At 54.5% G+C, this 14,118-nt stretch overlaps 1 protein-coding gene across 5 annotated transcripts; it reads right to left on the bottom strand.

Moving 5' to 3' along the window:
• Positions 1-401: 401 nt before the first annotated feature.
• NXT1 (nuclear transport factor 2 like export factor 1) lies at positions 402-3,488 on the bottom strand. 5 transcript variants are annotated; one of them, XM_032606793.1, is made up of 3 exons: positions 3,162-3,488; positions 2,504-2,776; positions 402-1,077 (listed from the first exon to the last, which is right to left on the bottom strand). In XM_032606793.1, the coding sequence occupies exon 3, from the start codon at positions 1,016-1,018 to the stop codon at positions 596-598; it is 423 nt and encodes a 140-aa protein (XP_032462684.1). In that variant the 5' UTR covers positions 1,019-1,077; positions 2,504-2,776; positions 3,162-3,488; the 3' UTR covers positions 402-595. The 5 variants fall into 5 exon arrangements, with proteins under 5 accessions (XP_032462684.1, XP_032462683.1, XP_032462685.1 ...); XM_032606792.1 differs by having other exon boundaries at positions 402-1,958; positions 2,504-3,484; XM_032606794.1 differs by lacking the exon at positions 2,504-2,776 and having other exon boundaries at positions 3,162-3,466.
• Between the last annotated feature and the right edge of the window lie 10,630 nt (positions 3,489-14,118).

Here is a 14,118-nt window from a genome sequence, read left to right on the forward strand (position 1 = left end):
AGCTAACTCCAGGTATCTCACCTGTTCTCATCCATGTAACTCCCAGCGCAGGTGCTAAGGGAGGGCCCAGCACCTCTTTAGGGGATTCTAATGTGCTCTAAAGTGTCTTAATGGACAGCTAGGTTGTTTTTGTAAAATGCCAACGCCAGCCCCACCCTCAGATATTCACAAGTATTTGGTCCGGGATGTGCAGCCTGGTGATTTTTCAAAGTGTCCCAACGGATTCCTGTGTGCGCAGGCTGTGAGCCCGGTTTCCGTACACCTGTGTGCACACCTGTGCCTGGGGCAGGTGCTCGGCCCTGGACCTCAGCCTCTGCAGTGCCTTCTGCTGAGCTCGTTGCCTTTAACCCTCCTTCTCTTGCTCCCCCTCCCCAAAACCTACCAAACACATCAGGCGAGGGGAAAAGAAGCAACGTTCATATTATCATTTTATTCGTCAGAATTTCCAGAGACAGGGTCTCTACTGAGCAAGTAGAAAAATAGAGAATTTTACTACTTTGAAAAGGCAGCTATGACAAACAAGTGTTCGCCAAGAAAAGCGCCCCTGGGACTCGAGGGAGCACAGGGTTCAGTCTGGGGGTATCTCCCCACGCCACTAGCAGGCCCAGTCCTGGAACCGGAAGCAGTCGCTGGCAATCTTCCACACTGTGTTGCTGGGCGAGGCCTGGGCTGTCAGGATGAAGTTCTGGTTGAAGTCCCGCTGTTTGTTGCCCTCAAACTTCACTGTCCCACAGATCACCACGAGGACCGTGGTCTGGCTCGGGGTGGCTTCATCGTGAACGGGCTGGCAGTCTACCACATTGATTTGGAACTCACTGGAAGGCAGCATCTCAAAAAACTCACTCAAGGACTCTTGTCCCGAAACGGCGTTGCCGTTCCACACCAAGGTGGCCGTGCCCATGTACAGGCGGGACAGCAGCCGCCGTCTCTTGTCCATGGTGGTGTAGTACACGTTCACGAACTCCTCAGCGGCACGGCAGGCCTGGTCCACATAGGTCTTGAAGTCCACGGACGCCATCTCTGGCCCCGCTGAGGAAGACCTCCACCCACGTGCTTTCTGTACCTGGGGGAGCCGGGCTGTGGGGCAGGAAGGTGAAAGAGACCCTGTGTGAATGCCATTGCCCGTCCTGCCGGACAAATGAATGTCCTCCTCCTCTGGTGGTGGCAGAACAAGTACACATGGTGGAGACATGATTCTAGGCGCACACTGGTGCTGACACCTGGTCTGACTAGGCCTCAGTTCACTCACTTTAAACGGGACCATCCCCAGCTGTGCATAACTGCAGCGTTGGGTGAAAAGAAGCCGTGTACACCACGTGCTTAGTTAAAAAGCCTGAGACCCACATGGTCCGCAGTGGTAGCTATTACTATGAATTTTAACGGTTTCGTTTTATAAGCTGTAGTACAACTGATAGTGGAAGGCCGCCTTTTTCTGGAAGCATGGAACAGCTGTGACTGCCCTAGAGAAGCGGGTAAAGGGACTTTCCTGGCGGTCCAGTGGTAAGGGCTCCAAGCTTCCAATGCAGGGGGCACGGGTTCAATCCCTGGTCGGGGAACTAAAATCCCACATGCCGCGCGGTGAAGCCAAAAAAAATTAGAGAAGCGGGTAAAGACGCTGCACCCTGGGGAAGGGAACAGTGGCCCAACAAAGGCCAATCAGTCTATCCTCAGCTCCCCTACAGGGTCTGTGAAGGAGGAGGCAGGTTTCCTAAGAGGGTAAGAGAACAAATGCCATGAGGACAGACGGGACCAACATGGTGGCTACAGTCCTCATGACGGGCTCTAAGAAGCTAAGCTGGTGCTGACTGGAATGAGAAGCTAAGCTGGTGCCAAGCTCCTGGGAGCACAGGGGAGCCCCGTGAGCCGAGGAAAGACAGGCCAGATGGAAGAAATTCTATGGGGTGCAGGGTGGTGGCAGCAAGTTAGAATTTCAACTGTAGGCGAAATGTCACATTTCCCTAAAAAAAGGTCCAAAAGCACAAAGAAAAATTATTATTACCTTTTTTCAGGGTATGGTACAACTATTATAGCTGTATTCTTTTTTGTACGATTAAAATATTTCACCAAACAAAAATCCAACAGAGGACAACATTACTAAAATAGCAGATGGGTTTAGATTTACAAACTTAAATACTGAATATTTTATTTAATTTCAACAACCTTTAAAAAAAAAAAATCATCTTATGAAAGAGATAAAAGATCCCAGGCAGGGTTGGGAAGGAGTCAGGCACTCTTAAGGGCGGAGGAAGGTGTAGGCCTGAGCCTCCAGGAGAGAACTAGCCAGGCTGGGCGGGAGCTCCCACCTAGAAAGCAGCGCTGGGTGCCGAGCGCTGATGCGGGGTCCTGTCATACCCTCGGGGACCTTAAGTCCAGCCTCCCAAACACTCACTCCGAGCTCCTATTTCCTAGTGTTTTACATTCGTACACCACGTCCTTTAATGGTCACCGAGAACGGATGAGGGTGTTACTATAACAACTTCGCTAATGAGAAAAGAAAACTTACGTGTGGATGGAGGTCACACCCCTGATTTGTCACTACAAGAACTTGTTGCCGGTACGACGCGGTCCTCTCACTGGCTCCTGCCCTTCTGGGGTCCAGTCTGGGGCTCAAGGTTCCGGGATAGCCAGTTTGTCATTTCCCGCTGTGGGACCGTCTCCCTCGCTGGACTCCCCATCAACCGGCGTCCACGCGATTCCCCAGCACCTCGGGCCTCCGCCTCCCGAACGCAGCTCAACCAGCTGCCCGCCCGGGCGTCCGCAGGGAGGGAGGTCGTTCCTGAGGGGTTGCGACCGGCCCAAGACCCGCTGCGGGACCAGCCGGCATCCCCACCACGCGGGGGCCACCTACCTGCGCTGGGGGGTACCGACCTACGTGGGGGTCACCTACTTAAGCAGGGGGCACTTACCTGCACGGGGTCACCTACCTGAGTAGAGATCACCTACCTGCGCTGGGAGGGGATCACTTAACTGAGTCGGGGGCACCCACCTGCGGGGTTCACCTATCTAAGCGGGGGTCATCCATCTGCGCGGGGGTCACCTACTTGAGCAGGGGGCACTCACCTGCACGGGGTTACCTACCTACCCGCCCGAAGGGCACCTACCTCCGCTGGGTGGGGGTCACCTACCTGAGTGGGGGGCACCGACCTGCGTGGGGCACCTACCTGCGCGGGAGTGACAGCGGGGCGGCGGCCCTAGTCAGCACCGGACAGCGTGGGCCTCAGTCAGCCGGGTAGGCGTGGGCGAAACGACTCGGGTCGGCGCAGGTCGGCGTGGGCGGCTCCGGTCACGCGGGCTGCGGCACAACGGACTTTTGGGCCGGGCCCGCCGAGGCTCCGCGCTCCTCCGCTGCTCGCCCGAAGAGGCCCAGGAAGAGCCGCCTCCAACGAACCCCTTCCTCCCAGCAACCGCCTGGTCCGGTCGGCGCCTCCGCGGGTTCCCGCGCGCCGCCCCCGAGTCCGCGCAGACGCCAGTGCCCGGCCTCCGCCCCCGCCCCGTGACGGGCAGCTGTGCCAGCCAGTGGGACGGCGGACCGCAGGCTAGCCCCGCCCAGGTGTGGCAGCGGCGGGCGGCATCCGGGAGAGACGCTTTCCCAGAAGACCACGGAAAATCCGCGCTCGAGTCTTCATTGGTCAATCTGGGTCACAGACTCCGGCCCGACGTTAGGTGGGGCCTCTGATTGGACTAAGCTTCGCAAGTCCCGTCCCCGACTCTCGGGGCGGGGCTGTCTCGCGGCTGCGCGAAAGCCGCCAGGCATGAGAAGTGTATTGATGCCGCCGCGATTTCAGGGTGTGTGCGTTCACCCCAACTTGGTTACGCTAGGGCGCACCTTTGTCTGCTTTCCTAAGGGAAAGCTTGCTCTCAGTGTTCAGGACAAGTTTAGAAACTGGGTGGGGTCTTCCATATAGGCGACCCCTCCGCCCCCAATGAAAAGTGTGGATTATAAACAAATAAGTTGCAGGCTAAGTAGAAAGGTGAATTGAACTCGCATCTTTGGAGACGTATTCACACTTTACAAAGCCCGAGCCAGTGAAATTGGAGTTTAATGTACAAAACTCCGAATCTCTAGAATGAAAATGAGAGTTGACCTGCATGTCCACTGGGTTGGATGTCGCACTGCTTTTAAGTTTCCTTATGTTTCCCATGTAAGCACTTGTCATTTCATTCTCATAGCTTCGGGGGAGGTATCATTATTCCTGATTTTATAGACGAGGAGGCCGAGAGACAGAAATTAAATGACAGCCTGGAGTCACAGAGCCACTTCAGTCCTAGAAAAGCTGGTTAGGAGGACATTAATCCAGCGCTAAGTTCTGGTGAAAACACAAGGCTTTAAGCCTGAGAGGCAGCAGAGCCAGCAGCGGGAGGATGGGAGGGCAGGAAGCTTTCAGATTTGTGTCTCCAGCATCTAAATTGTGCCTGACCCACAGCAAGGGCGCGATAAATACTGTTTGAATGAACAGACAGGGCTGGATTCAATTCATTGCTCCACAACATTCTAGTTGTGATGACTCCTCTCTAACATTTAATCCGTTGCTCTTGGAAGCAAGCCTGTTTTTTACTCCCCCTGTGGTTCTTGAGTTTGGGAGGTTAGTGACACCGCTGGCTCCAAGGGCACAATTCTGGAGTGGTGGGATGTCTGGTTAGGGCCACTGAGCCTAGAGGAGTTTGCCAGGGGATTTTGGAAAAGATGATGTTTGTCTTTCTCCTGGACATGTGTTGTGTGCTGCTGCAGCCATCTTGCCACGCTGAGGGGGGCGCCCTTGTACCATGAGGCCGACCGGAGAGATGGGGAGAAATCAAGAGTTTGCTGACTCTTGGGAACCAAATCAACTCTGAAGTTTAGACTTTCTAATTTCAAGAGCCAGTAAATTCCCTTTTTTTTTAATACTATTAAAAATTGGGCATAAACAAATGTATTTGTAAATTAGTATACCAGCAGAGTGATTGTGCAAGTGAGTTAACCTACCTGAGGCTCAGTGCCTCACCTGTAGAAGAGGGATAGTAATGCCATCATTTCCTCGGGTTGATGTGAGGAGCTAATGGAGGAGGCTGTGGTCAGCGCTTAGCCCAGGGTCGAGCACAAAGCAAGCATCCAGGAAACGGTGTATTTTGACATTTTACATCGACAGCAGCTTCCTTATTTGCCAACAATCCTTCCAACACCTGGCTTTTAAACTTGGGACAAGTGTACTGACAAATTGGTAGGATTTGTCACCAAAGCACATGGGCGCCTTCTGGAAGATGAGCCTGGTTTGAGCAACTGTGGAACCAATGGCCCATTTGCCTCGTGGAGTCTCTCCAGGGAGGAAGGACACAGCTGGTCAGACACGCTGAGCTGCTGGCAGCTCTGAAGACAGGCTGGGATCTTTGGGTCTGTAAACACAGGGCCGAGCTTTCTGAGTTGTCAGCGTAGTTCTCTGATGACGTTTGTTTGCTGCGAGAGGCTGTGTGACTTGGAGCTGATCTCCTGGGGTCTACGGTGATGGCTGGGCAGTTGTCCCTCCAACACGTTGTCTCCAAAACAATCATGTGTTGTTTTTTCCCCTGCCCTAGAGGAATCATCTGAGCTGCTGCTGGACCAGGGTGAGCTGGGGCTGCATGTCTGGAAGCTCACTTGGGATGAGACTTTTAGGGAGATTCTGGGAAGGCAGGGAGAATGGAGGCTCGTTAGCTTAGGAGCTGAGCTGTGGCCGGAGCCCAGAGGGGAGATGTGAGCAAGAGAGAGGGAGGGACGGAGAAGGGCAGCTGGAGTGAGATACATGTGCACACACCTACACACACACACACTCACACACGCACGTACACAAACCCCAGAGAGGAAGCAGCTGAGCCTCCCCAGTAGCCAGCAGTGGGGCAGGGGGCTGCCTTGGAAATAGACCCTCCAGTCCTGGTCGGGCTGCCAGTGCTGGTGTGGCTCAGGGCAGAAATGAGCCTCCCTGCCAAGCCCTGCCCCGATGGAGCTCAGATTCCCAAGCAAATAAATGGGCGTTGCCTGGTTATGCACCGAGGCTCCTGTGGTCGGCTATGCAGCACCCTCGGAGCCCCGCTGAGGCCCTGTCCTGAGGCCCCAGGAGAGCCTCCAGCCCAGGATCTCCCTTTTTAACTTACACCTCTATGACCTGGGTGGGCCACTTGCTGTTAAAGGGACCCTGAAGACCCCACCAGGTCTTCCACTGGGACACAGCCTCGAGGAACTGCTTGCACGGCTCCCTCCTCATCTCTAAAATCAAGCCCTGAGAGGGAGGTTTGTTCATCTGCAGCCAGAGCCAGGGTCCCGGGGGCTGGAACACCCCTCCCCGCTTTGAGACTAGCACGTTCTCGTGTGAGCAGGGGAGGTGGGAGCCACAGCAATGTGGACGGTGTGGGTGGGGTGCGCCGGCTCTGGAGCAGTGACCAGAACAAGGAGAGGCAGTGGACGATATGATCCCAAGGGTCTGCGTTCCCAGCAGGGAAAGTGTCACCAGGGGGACCGGACAGAGTCCCATGAGCACAGCTCCTTCCAGCAGCACCACCCGCCTTTGCCCTGTGAGCTTTCCCACCTGCTTCAGTGTTTCCCACTTGGCTGATAGATCATAGCTGGGCTGGCCCGAGCCTCGTTTCTCTTAAGGATGACATGGCCCCTGTCTGCTCCAGTCAGTGCCTCGCTGACTGAACTCTCAGGGCCATCTGATTTCTCTGCTTCTCGGCAGCATCCCTGAATGTTGCGTATGAATTGCTGGTGTGTGGCAGATCCAGAGCAGGGATTCAGTGCAGATTGTAGATTTGGGAGGTGTGGGAGCACCGCTGGGGAAGAAGACCTTTGAGACAGGGCGGGTATGATACTGTGATTTACAATAAAAGGTACAGATTTGGTCTTCATCCCCTTCCTGGCATAGAACTCCGAAAACCCTTGGAATTTCCTAAGTGATAAGAGCAATAAAGTTGTCTTTTGTTGTGTTAATGAGGTGACTTTGGGGACCACACCTAAGGGTGGGGCTTGTTTGCAGAAGAACCAACCTGGTGATGAGAGGATTAAAGGGTAGAACTTTCAGACCCTTGCCTGGATCTCTGAGGAGGTGAGGGGCTTGGAGGTTGAGTTCAATCACCAATGACCAAAGATTAACCAATTGTACCTGTGTAATGAAGCCTCCATAAAAACCCAAAAAGTAACGCATGTACGTGGAACCTAGAAAAATGGTACAGATGAACCGGTTTGCAAGGCAGAAATAGAGACACAGATGTAGAGAACAAACGTATGGACACCAAGGGGGGAAAGGGGTGGTGGTGGTGATGGGATGAATTAGGAGATTGGGATTGACATATATACACTAATATGTATAAAAGAGATAACTAACAAGAACCTACTGTGTAAAAATAAATTAATTAAATTAATTTAAAAAAAAAAAACAACCCAAAAGGATGGGGTTCTGAGAGCTTCTGGGTTGCAGAACACCCAGAAGGAGGAAGCTGGGAGGGTGATGAGCCTGGAGGGGGCATAGAAGCTCCACGCCCTTTCTCCACACCCTGCCCTGTGCATGTCTTCCATTTGACTGTTCCTGAGTTACAACCTTTTATAACAAACCCGTGATCTAGTAAGTAAAGTGCTTCCTTGAGTTCTGTGAGCTGCTCCAGTGAATCTAACAGGGGGTCGTGGGAACTTCTGATCTCCAGCCAGTTGGCTAGAAGCCCAGGTGATGACCCGGACTTGTGACCTGGACCTGGCATCTGAAGTGGGGGGATCTTGTGGGACTGAGCCCTCAGCCTGGGGGATCCGACACCATCTCCAGGTAGATAGAATTGTGTTGAACTGTCGGACGCCAGTTGTGAAGACCCCCACTTCAGTGAACCTCAGGGATGATAATGTTGACCTTTTCTGACCCTTGTGACTTCAATCAACTAAAGCTTGGAGTCTTTCCACCTTTGCCCTAATTCTATGCTGAGGTCTCCTGCCCAAGCCCCTTCATGAACACGCATATACCCTTAGCTTAACACTTCCCCAGTCTTGCTGCTGGGGAGACACTCCTTTGGGAAAGATCTTCCGTGTTCTCTTTACTTCCTGCAAGTAATACATCCCCCTATCTCCCGCTCTTTGGCTTGGTTGTGTCTTTTGGCCTGATACCCACCAAGAGGTGGACCCAGTTTTTCAGGTAACAATCCCACCTGGAGGCCAGAGAGGGGGATAGAGCTGAGGTGCCTGCACCCAACTCCTGAGGGTCAAGGGCTGAGGGGAGGGCGTCATTTCCTGGTACCATGGTCTAAGGCAGGCGTTGTAAGGGGTGGGGACCCCCATGCCCAGTGTCCTTCACAGGCCACCCCTTGCGGGCACGGGGTGGACCTGTGAGGTGACTGGTGCCAGTGTTATTGCCCCCAGACACCCAGCCGAGTGTGCTGTGTCCCTCCTTAAGCCATGGCTGCTCTGAGCTGACCACCCTGGGAAGAGCAGAGCGTTTCCTGGTCCCTGCATTCAGTGAGCTGACCATCAGCGTGAGGTCCTCAGGGAGAGGTGGCCTCGTAAAACTGCCTGTCCCCTGGGGCCCCACTTCACACCCACACCCACAGCATGGCCCAGAGTCTGTGGAGACGTGTGTCTAGAGAGGCAGCGCTCCACCTGGAGAGGCCGAGGTGTCCAGGGAAGACGGGACCAATGCCGAGGAAATGAATAAGGAACCAGAGTCTTAGAACTTTCCTCCCCCCGGCAGCCTGGGGAAGATGTGTAGGGCCGACAGTAGGGGTCTCCATGCTCTCCTTCCTGGATGAGGGTCCTCTGGCCACAGACTCCAGCCTCACCCAGGGCGGAGCGGGACACCCCAGGGGTCAACACCCCAGAGCTGCCCTCAACAGTGACAGATGGAGGCTGGAGGATAGATAGCCCAGCTCCTGAGCCCCGGGAGGGACATCTCTGAGGATGCCCACACCGTCCCCAGTTGCCCTTGGAGCCGGGCTGCCCTCAGCCTTCCCACGCCCAGCACGTGCGTCCTGTGGCTACCTCCCCATTGTCCCACTTGCACGGGAATGATTGTTGGGGTCACTGCTGGGGGAACCCAGGCTCAGCAGTGAGAGAGAAGACAAGACTGCCTCAACATAAGATGTCCTGGGGAGTCTCCAGGGGGTCCTCCGGGCACCTTGCCGGGTCAGTACCTTGGCTACCAGGTACCTTGGCTACCTGCAACAGCAATAAACAGAAATAAACAGAAATAAACGCAAACATACCTAACAGACCACAAGCATCAGGACCCTCTGGAGGGCTTGTTAGCTCACAGAGGCTGGAGCCTTTGCCTCGGTTTCTGCCTCAGGAGGACGGAGTGAGGCCTGGGGTTGCATTTCTAACTAAGTCCCAGGGCTCGCTGGAGCCGCCAGTGCTGGTCCAGGACCACAGGGAGAACCACCGCCCTGACCAGAGGACAGTGCCCAGGGATGGAGCTCCGAGGGGCTGCAGGGTGAAAGCTAGGAGAAAAGCCCCTTGAAGCAGAGGCTTCCTAGATTCTGCTGATGGAAGTAACCCCGCAGCCCACACCTGGGACCCTCGTGATTTTAGCATCTGAAATCGGGCATTACTTTCCATTCCTCTGGCGGTTAGCTCAGACCTGACTACGTGCGTGGTTTCCCCACCTTTGACGCTGTCTGAACTTTCCTGCCCTTGGATTCTGAGCTGCTATTCAAGCAATGGCCACGAGAGTGTGGTCCAGACTTTGGAAAGAGCTTCTGCACGCACGTCTGCTCAGCTCAGCTGCTCCAGGGCTGCGAGGACAAAGCAGCTCTGTTTTTCCCAGATCAAACCCGGGAAAATGTGGTAAAGCCCAGGACTATCTCTTGTGGCTTGGCAGTGGGTGTGCCGAGGGGCTTTGGGTTTTTCTTTACGGGGAAGAAGTGTTGGGAGCCTTTGGGAAAGCGGATGCCCTGTGCGCTCCTGGAGCCGGTCCCCTGAGGTGATATCAAGCAAATGGTCCACCAGGGCTGGGGTCCGCTGCCTCCGGGAGAAGGAGGAAAAGGTGTCCCCAAGGGAGAGGGCCTGATGGTAGCCGGTGGCCGGCACACTGGGCCACAGCTTATTGTCACTGGCACAAGCCCTGCGCCAGAGATCTTCCCACAGCGCGGGATTCTCTCTGTTCTCGTCAGTTTTTCTTGAAACCTGTGCTCGTTGCTTAGGAACGAACCTTGCAATTTGGAAGTCAGATCAGATGATGCTTTACTTTAAAGAGCTGTGCAGCAGGATCGCGAACTTATCATCACTCACTGTCAGGGTCATGACTGGCAGCAGCTCCCAAATTGCAGAGATTTTGTGCGGGGGAGGGGCGGGGGGGGAGGTGGGAGGGGTAGAGGGGGGAGGCAAACGGATGCTCCTTACCAAAAACTGTTTTTCAAGGTTCTGAGTGAGGAGCTGTTTTTACTGTCCCAAAGAATAACTACTTCCATCTGTGTACGGCTTTATCCAGAAAGCTCCACAACAATTCTGTGAGGGAGGTTTCACGATTATTTCCATGTTATAGAGGAGGAAACGCAGGCTGGGAGGGTGAGATACCAGTCAGCTTGGCCGCTGTAACAAAGTACCGTGGACTGGATGGACTTAAACAACAGAAATCTATTTCTCCCACTTGTGGAGGGATGGCTGACACCACTTAAGAGCTACTCTCTTAGCAACTTTCAAGGGCACAGCACAGTATTAACTACAGTCGCCACGCTGTACATTAGATCCCCAGAACTTATCCAACTTATAACTGGAAATTTGTGCCCTAGACCAGCATCTCCTCATCCCTGCCCCACCTCCAACCTCTGGTTCATCATCATTCACTCTCTGTTTCAGTGAGTTTGGCTTTTTATTTATTTATCTATTATTCTTTAAAAAGTCTTTGAATTCTTTTCTTTATTTTTTAATTAATGTTTATTGGAGTAGAGTTGCTTTACAATGTTGTGTTAGTTTCTGCTGTACAGCAAAGTGAATCAGTTATCCATACCCATATATCCACTCGTTTTTAGATTCTATTCCCACAGAGGTGAGTTTGGCTTTTTGAAATCCCATATATAAGTGGCATTATATGGTATTGGTCTTTACCCGACAGCGTAATGCTCTCAGGGTTCAGCCATGTTGTGGAAAACGGCAGGATATCCTTCTTTTTTTATGGTTGAATAATATATGAATATTATTTACATTTAAATAAATTTATAATTTATATAAAATATAAAGCATCTCCTTTGATTCCATCCTCCCCCTCGTTGTTAGCTTACGAGTCGTGCGTTTAGAGGAATGGGGCAGTTGAAGGAGAAGAGAGGATGGGAGTGGAGTGAGTTCAGATACAAGCAGTTTGCAGAACAAGCCCACTGTGAGTGGCCCCTGCCAGGCACCCGTGCGATGGGCTTTCACAGCTTCCCAGGGAGGCTTGGGCAGGTGATGTGAGTGGGTTTTCACGCTGGGCTCGGAACACAAGCAGAAACACTGTAGGGACGTCACGGGCCGTCCAGAGACACCGTTCAGGTGGGGTGCAGGGACAGACATGCAGGTTTGCTTTAGGTCCTCATTTGCAGGCAGGGCCTGGCCCCCGACAGCCTGCTCTGCTCCAGACCTGCCCGAGGCCTGTCCGGCATCCAGCGAGCACAGCGAGGTCTGGGAACCCGAGGACACTCGCAAAGTATTTTGGGAAGATCAGTCGAGAGGGTGGGGCCCGAGCTCCTGGTAAGGCTAGGAGAGGAGGGTGCCTCCAACCTCGTTATATGATAAGCGTGGAACATTTTCCTTGGGGAAAACAACGCCCGCAATGCGGCTTTGCATTGGGAAGAGTGGAAACGCAGAAGGAGCCGGAGAAGCCCAGCCCCAGTTTTGATTCTTTGTCTGTTGACTCCTCCCTCCTTCAACTGTCAAGTCTACTTCCTGAGCACTTTTGAGGGGTGAGTGGAAGAAAGCAGGCAGGTGCACAGACAGGTAGGGCCTTGGTTTCCCTATCTGGGTGGCACCCGACGTTGCCCGGGTGGCCTCTTCGCCGCCAGTGGACATCCATCCAGGTGCTGGGGCTACGGCCAGCTTCCTGGTGTGTGACCTGGGCCGTCACACAGGGCCCTGTGCTCAGCAGGCCCCAAGCTTGTTTCCATGCTTTGCGGTTGTGTCTTGGAATCTTAACAACTTCTGAGCAGGGGACCCCAGGTTTTCAGCCTGCATTGGACCCAGCAGATCATGTAACCATTCTGCCTGGGGCTTTGGTTTTTCTACCAGTGGAGGAAGAGGGGATTGGATTGGACCTGGGGCCCTGAGAGAGAAGGGCATGGCATCTGAACTCAGCACCGTGGACGGGCTTGAGCAAAGCCAGAGGCCAGGGATACTCCTCAAGAGAGGAACCTGTACGGACCGTGGGCAAAGGCCCAGCTGCTTTGGGGGCCAAGTGACCGCATGTGGGATATGGTTGGAGAGAGGGGCCCCTCACAGCACGGGCGCCCAAATAGTGTGGGAGGCCTGGAGTGGACTGTGGGTGCTGGCCAGGGCTCCTTCCGAGTGGCAGGAATAGCCACAGAGGGGACGAGGGGCATAGTGGGCAGATGCTGTGCCCCACAGCCTGTGGGCCACGTGGGACTGTCTGCTGTGTGTGTGTGTGTTTGTGTGTGTGTTGCGGGGTATTTGAGCCCTTCTACTGGCACATTGGTACGTTGGTACCCTGAGAGCTTTGAAAAGCCAGAGACTTTGGGGACAGGTTAAGGGAATCCGGGGCTGCTGTCTCGTGATCGCTGGGGGACTCAGAGCCTCAGTGTTGAGATGATTAGGCAGGAGCCGGGCTTTGTAAATGCTCAGGAAACAGGAGCTGCCATGACGACTGCCCTGCAAAACCTGGCCGTGATCCTACAAAGGTGACATCAGAGCTCGGAGAGCCTGGATTCTCTGCAGACAAATAGGACGTAAGACAGGACCTTCAGAGTCGTCAGGAAGAGCTGCTCCCTTACATGGAGGGAACTGGGGCCCAGAGCTACGTGGTGTCATTCCCGGGCATCCCGGACAAAACTCCCCACCTCCTGGCCCCAAAGGGAGCTCTTCCCCGCATCCCCGTCCACCCTACCCCCCAATGAGAGCAAACTAGGCCACCGAAGTCACTTTTAGGCCTGCAGGCCGGTTTTCTCTTGTTACAAAGTCCAGTTTGAGGGCGCTAGTGGGCAGGGCTAGTGGGCAGGCCACTCGGGTTCATCCTCAGGTCTCAGTTCTGGGATCTTTAACTGGGAAGCTTCCCTGAGCCTCTCAGACGCCAGGTGGTCCTGAGAGTAGCACGTGAGACCACCGTTCTCCGCTTCCCATCTGTTCCTTGAGCTCTGGTAGCCTTCCACGAAATTTCCCCTTTTGCCTGTTTTGTCCGGCTTCAGATTCTGTTGCTTGCAAACCAGACCCCTGACTGTTTCCAGTGGCAGGGAGGGCCCTGGAGGGGGCGGGGGTGCGTGGGGTTGGATATGCGGACACGCAGCAGCGGGCTTGGCTGGCGTGGGACCTGGGGCTGGCGGCGCGGAAGTCCGGCCGGGAAACCGTGGTGAATGAGGAGTCCGTCTGTGACTCGCAGCGTGCTGTGGGCTTTGGCGAGCCTGCCTGGGAAGCGGGGCGAGGTCCCCGATCCTGTAGAACTGTCTGGTTGGGGCTCAGATGCGGTGATGGATGCTGCGTCTCACGTCCTCGCCAGGTGGCACGAGTTGTCAGGAGGGGCGAGTCTGTGCTGGTCAGACCTCTGGCTCTTCTGCAAGTTTGCTCAGGAATCTTGAGCAATCTCCCCCGTGGACCGAGCCTAGAACCAGGGCGTGAAAACGCTCATTCCAGAGAACAATCTGCAGAGGTAGGAGTTTTTGGTGCGCCATGAACAGCGTGTTTGAGCGGATCAGCCAGGGTCCGCAGGCGCCTGGGGCGGCCCCATTCTCCCCCCGAATAGCAGGGAATGACCTGACCTTCACCCCAGAGCCAGGCCAGGAAAGCACGCTTTCTCATAGACCCGTTCACTGGGCAGGAGGCTGACACCCCCTGGCTGGGCCGAGTCTCCTGGACCAATGCGTTTGCAAGCGCACTTCTGAGCTATGGAGTCTTGGGCGAAGCCACGGGAGGTGCCCCTCTGGCCCTTTGCTCAGGAGTTTGAAGGAGCCGCTAACACGCCTGTGAGACGCGGGGCCAAGGAGTGGCTTTGACATTGGGCC

The sequence above is a fragment of the Phocoena sinus genome, chromosome 15 (assembly GCF_008692025.1).
Source record: "Phocoena sinus isolate mPhoSin1 chromosome 15, mPhoSin1.pri, whole genome shotgun sequence".
Lineage (NCBI taxonomy): Eukaryota > Metazoa > Chordata > Mammalia > Artiodactyla > Phocoenidae > Phocoena > Phocoena sinus.

Excerpts from the sequence above, each read along its gene's own strand:
- NXT1 (XM_032606792.1), bottom strand. The coding sequence starts at position 1,264 with ATGGTCCCGTTTAAAGTGAGTGAACTGAGGCCTAGTCAGACCAGGTGT.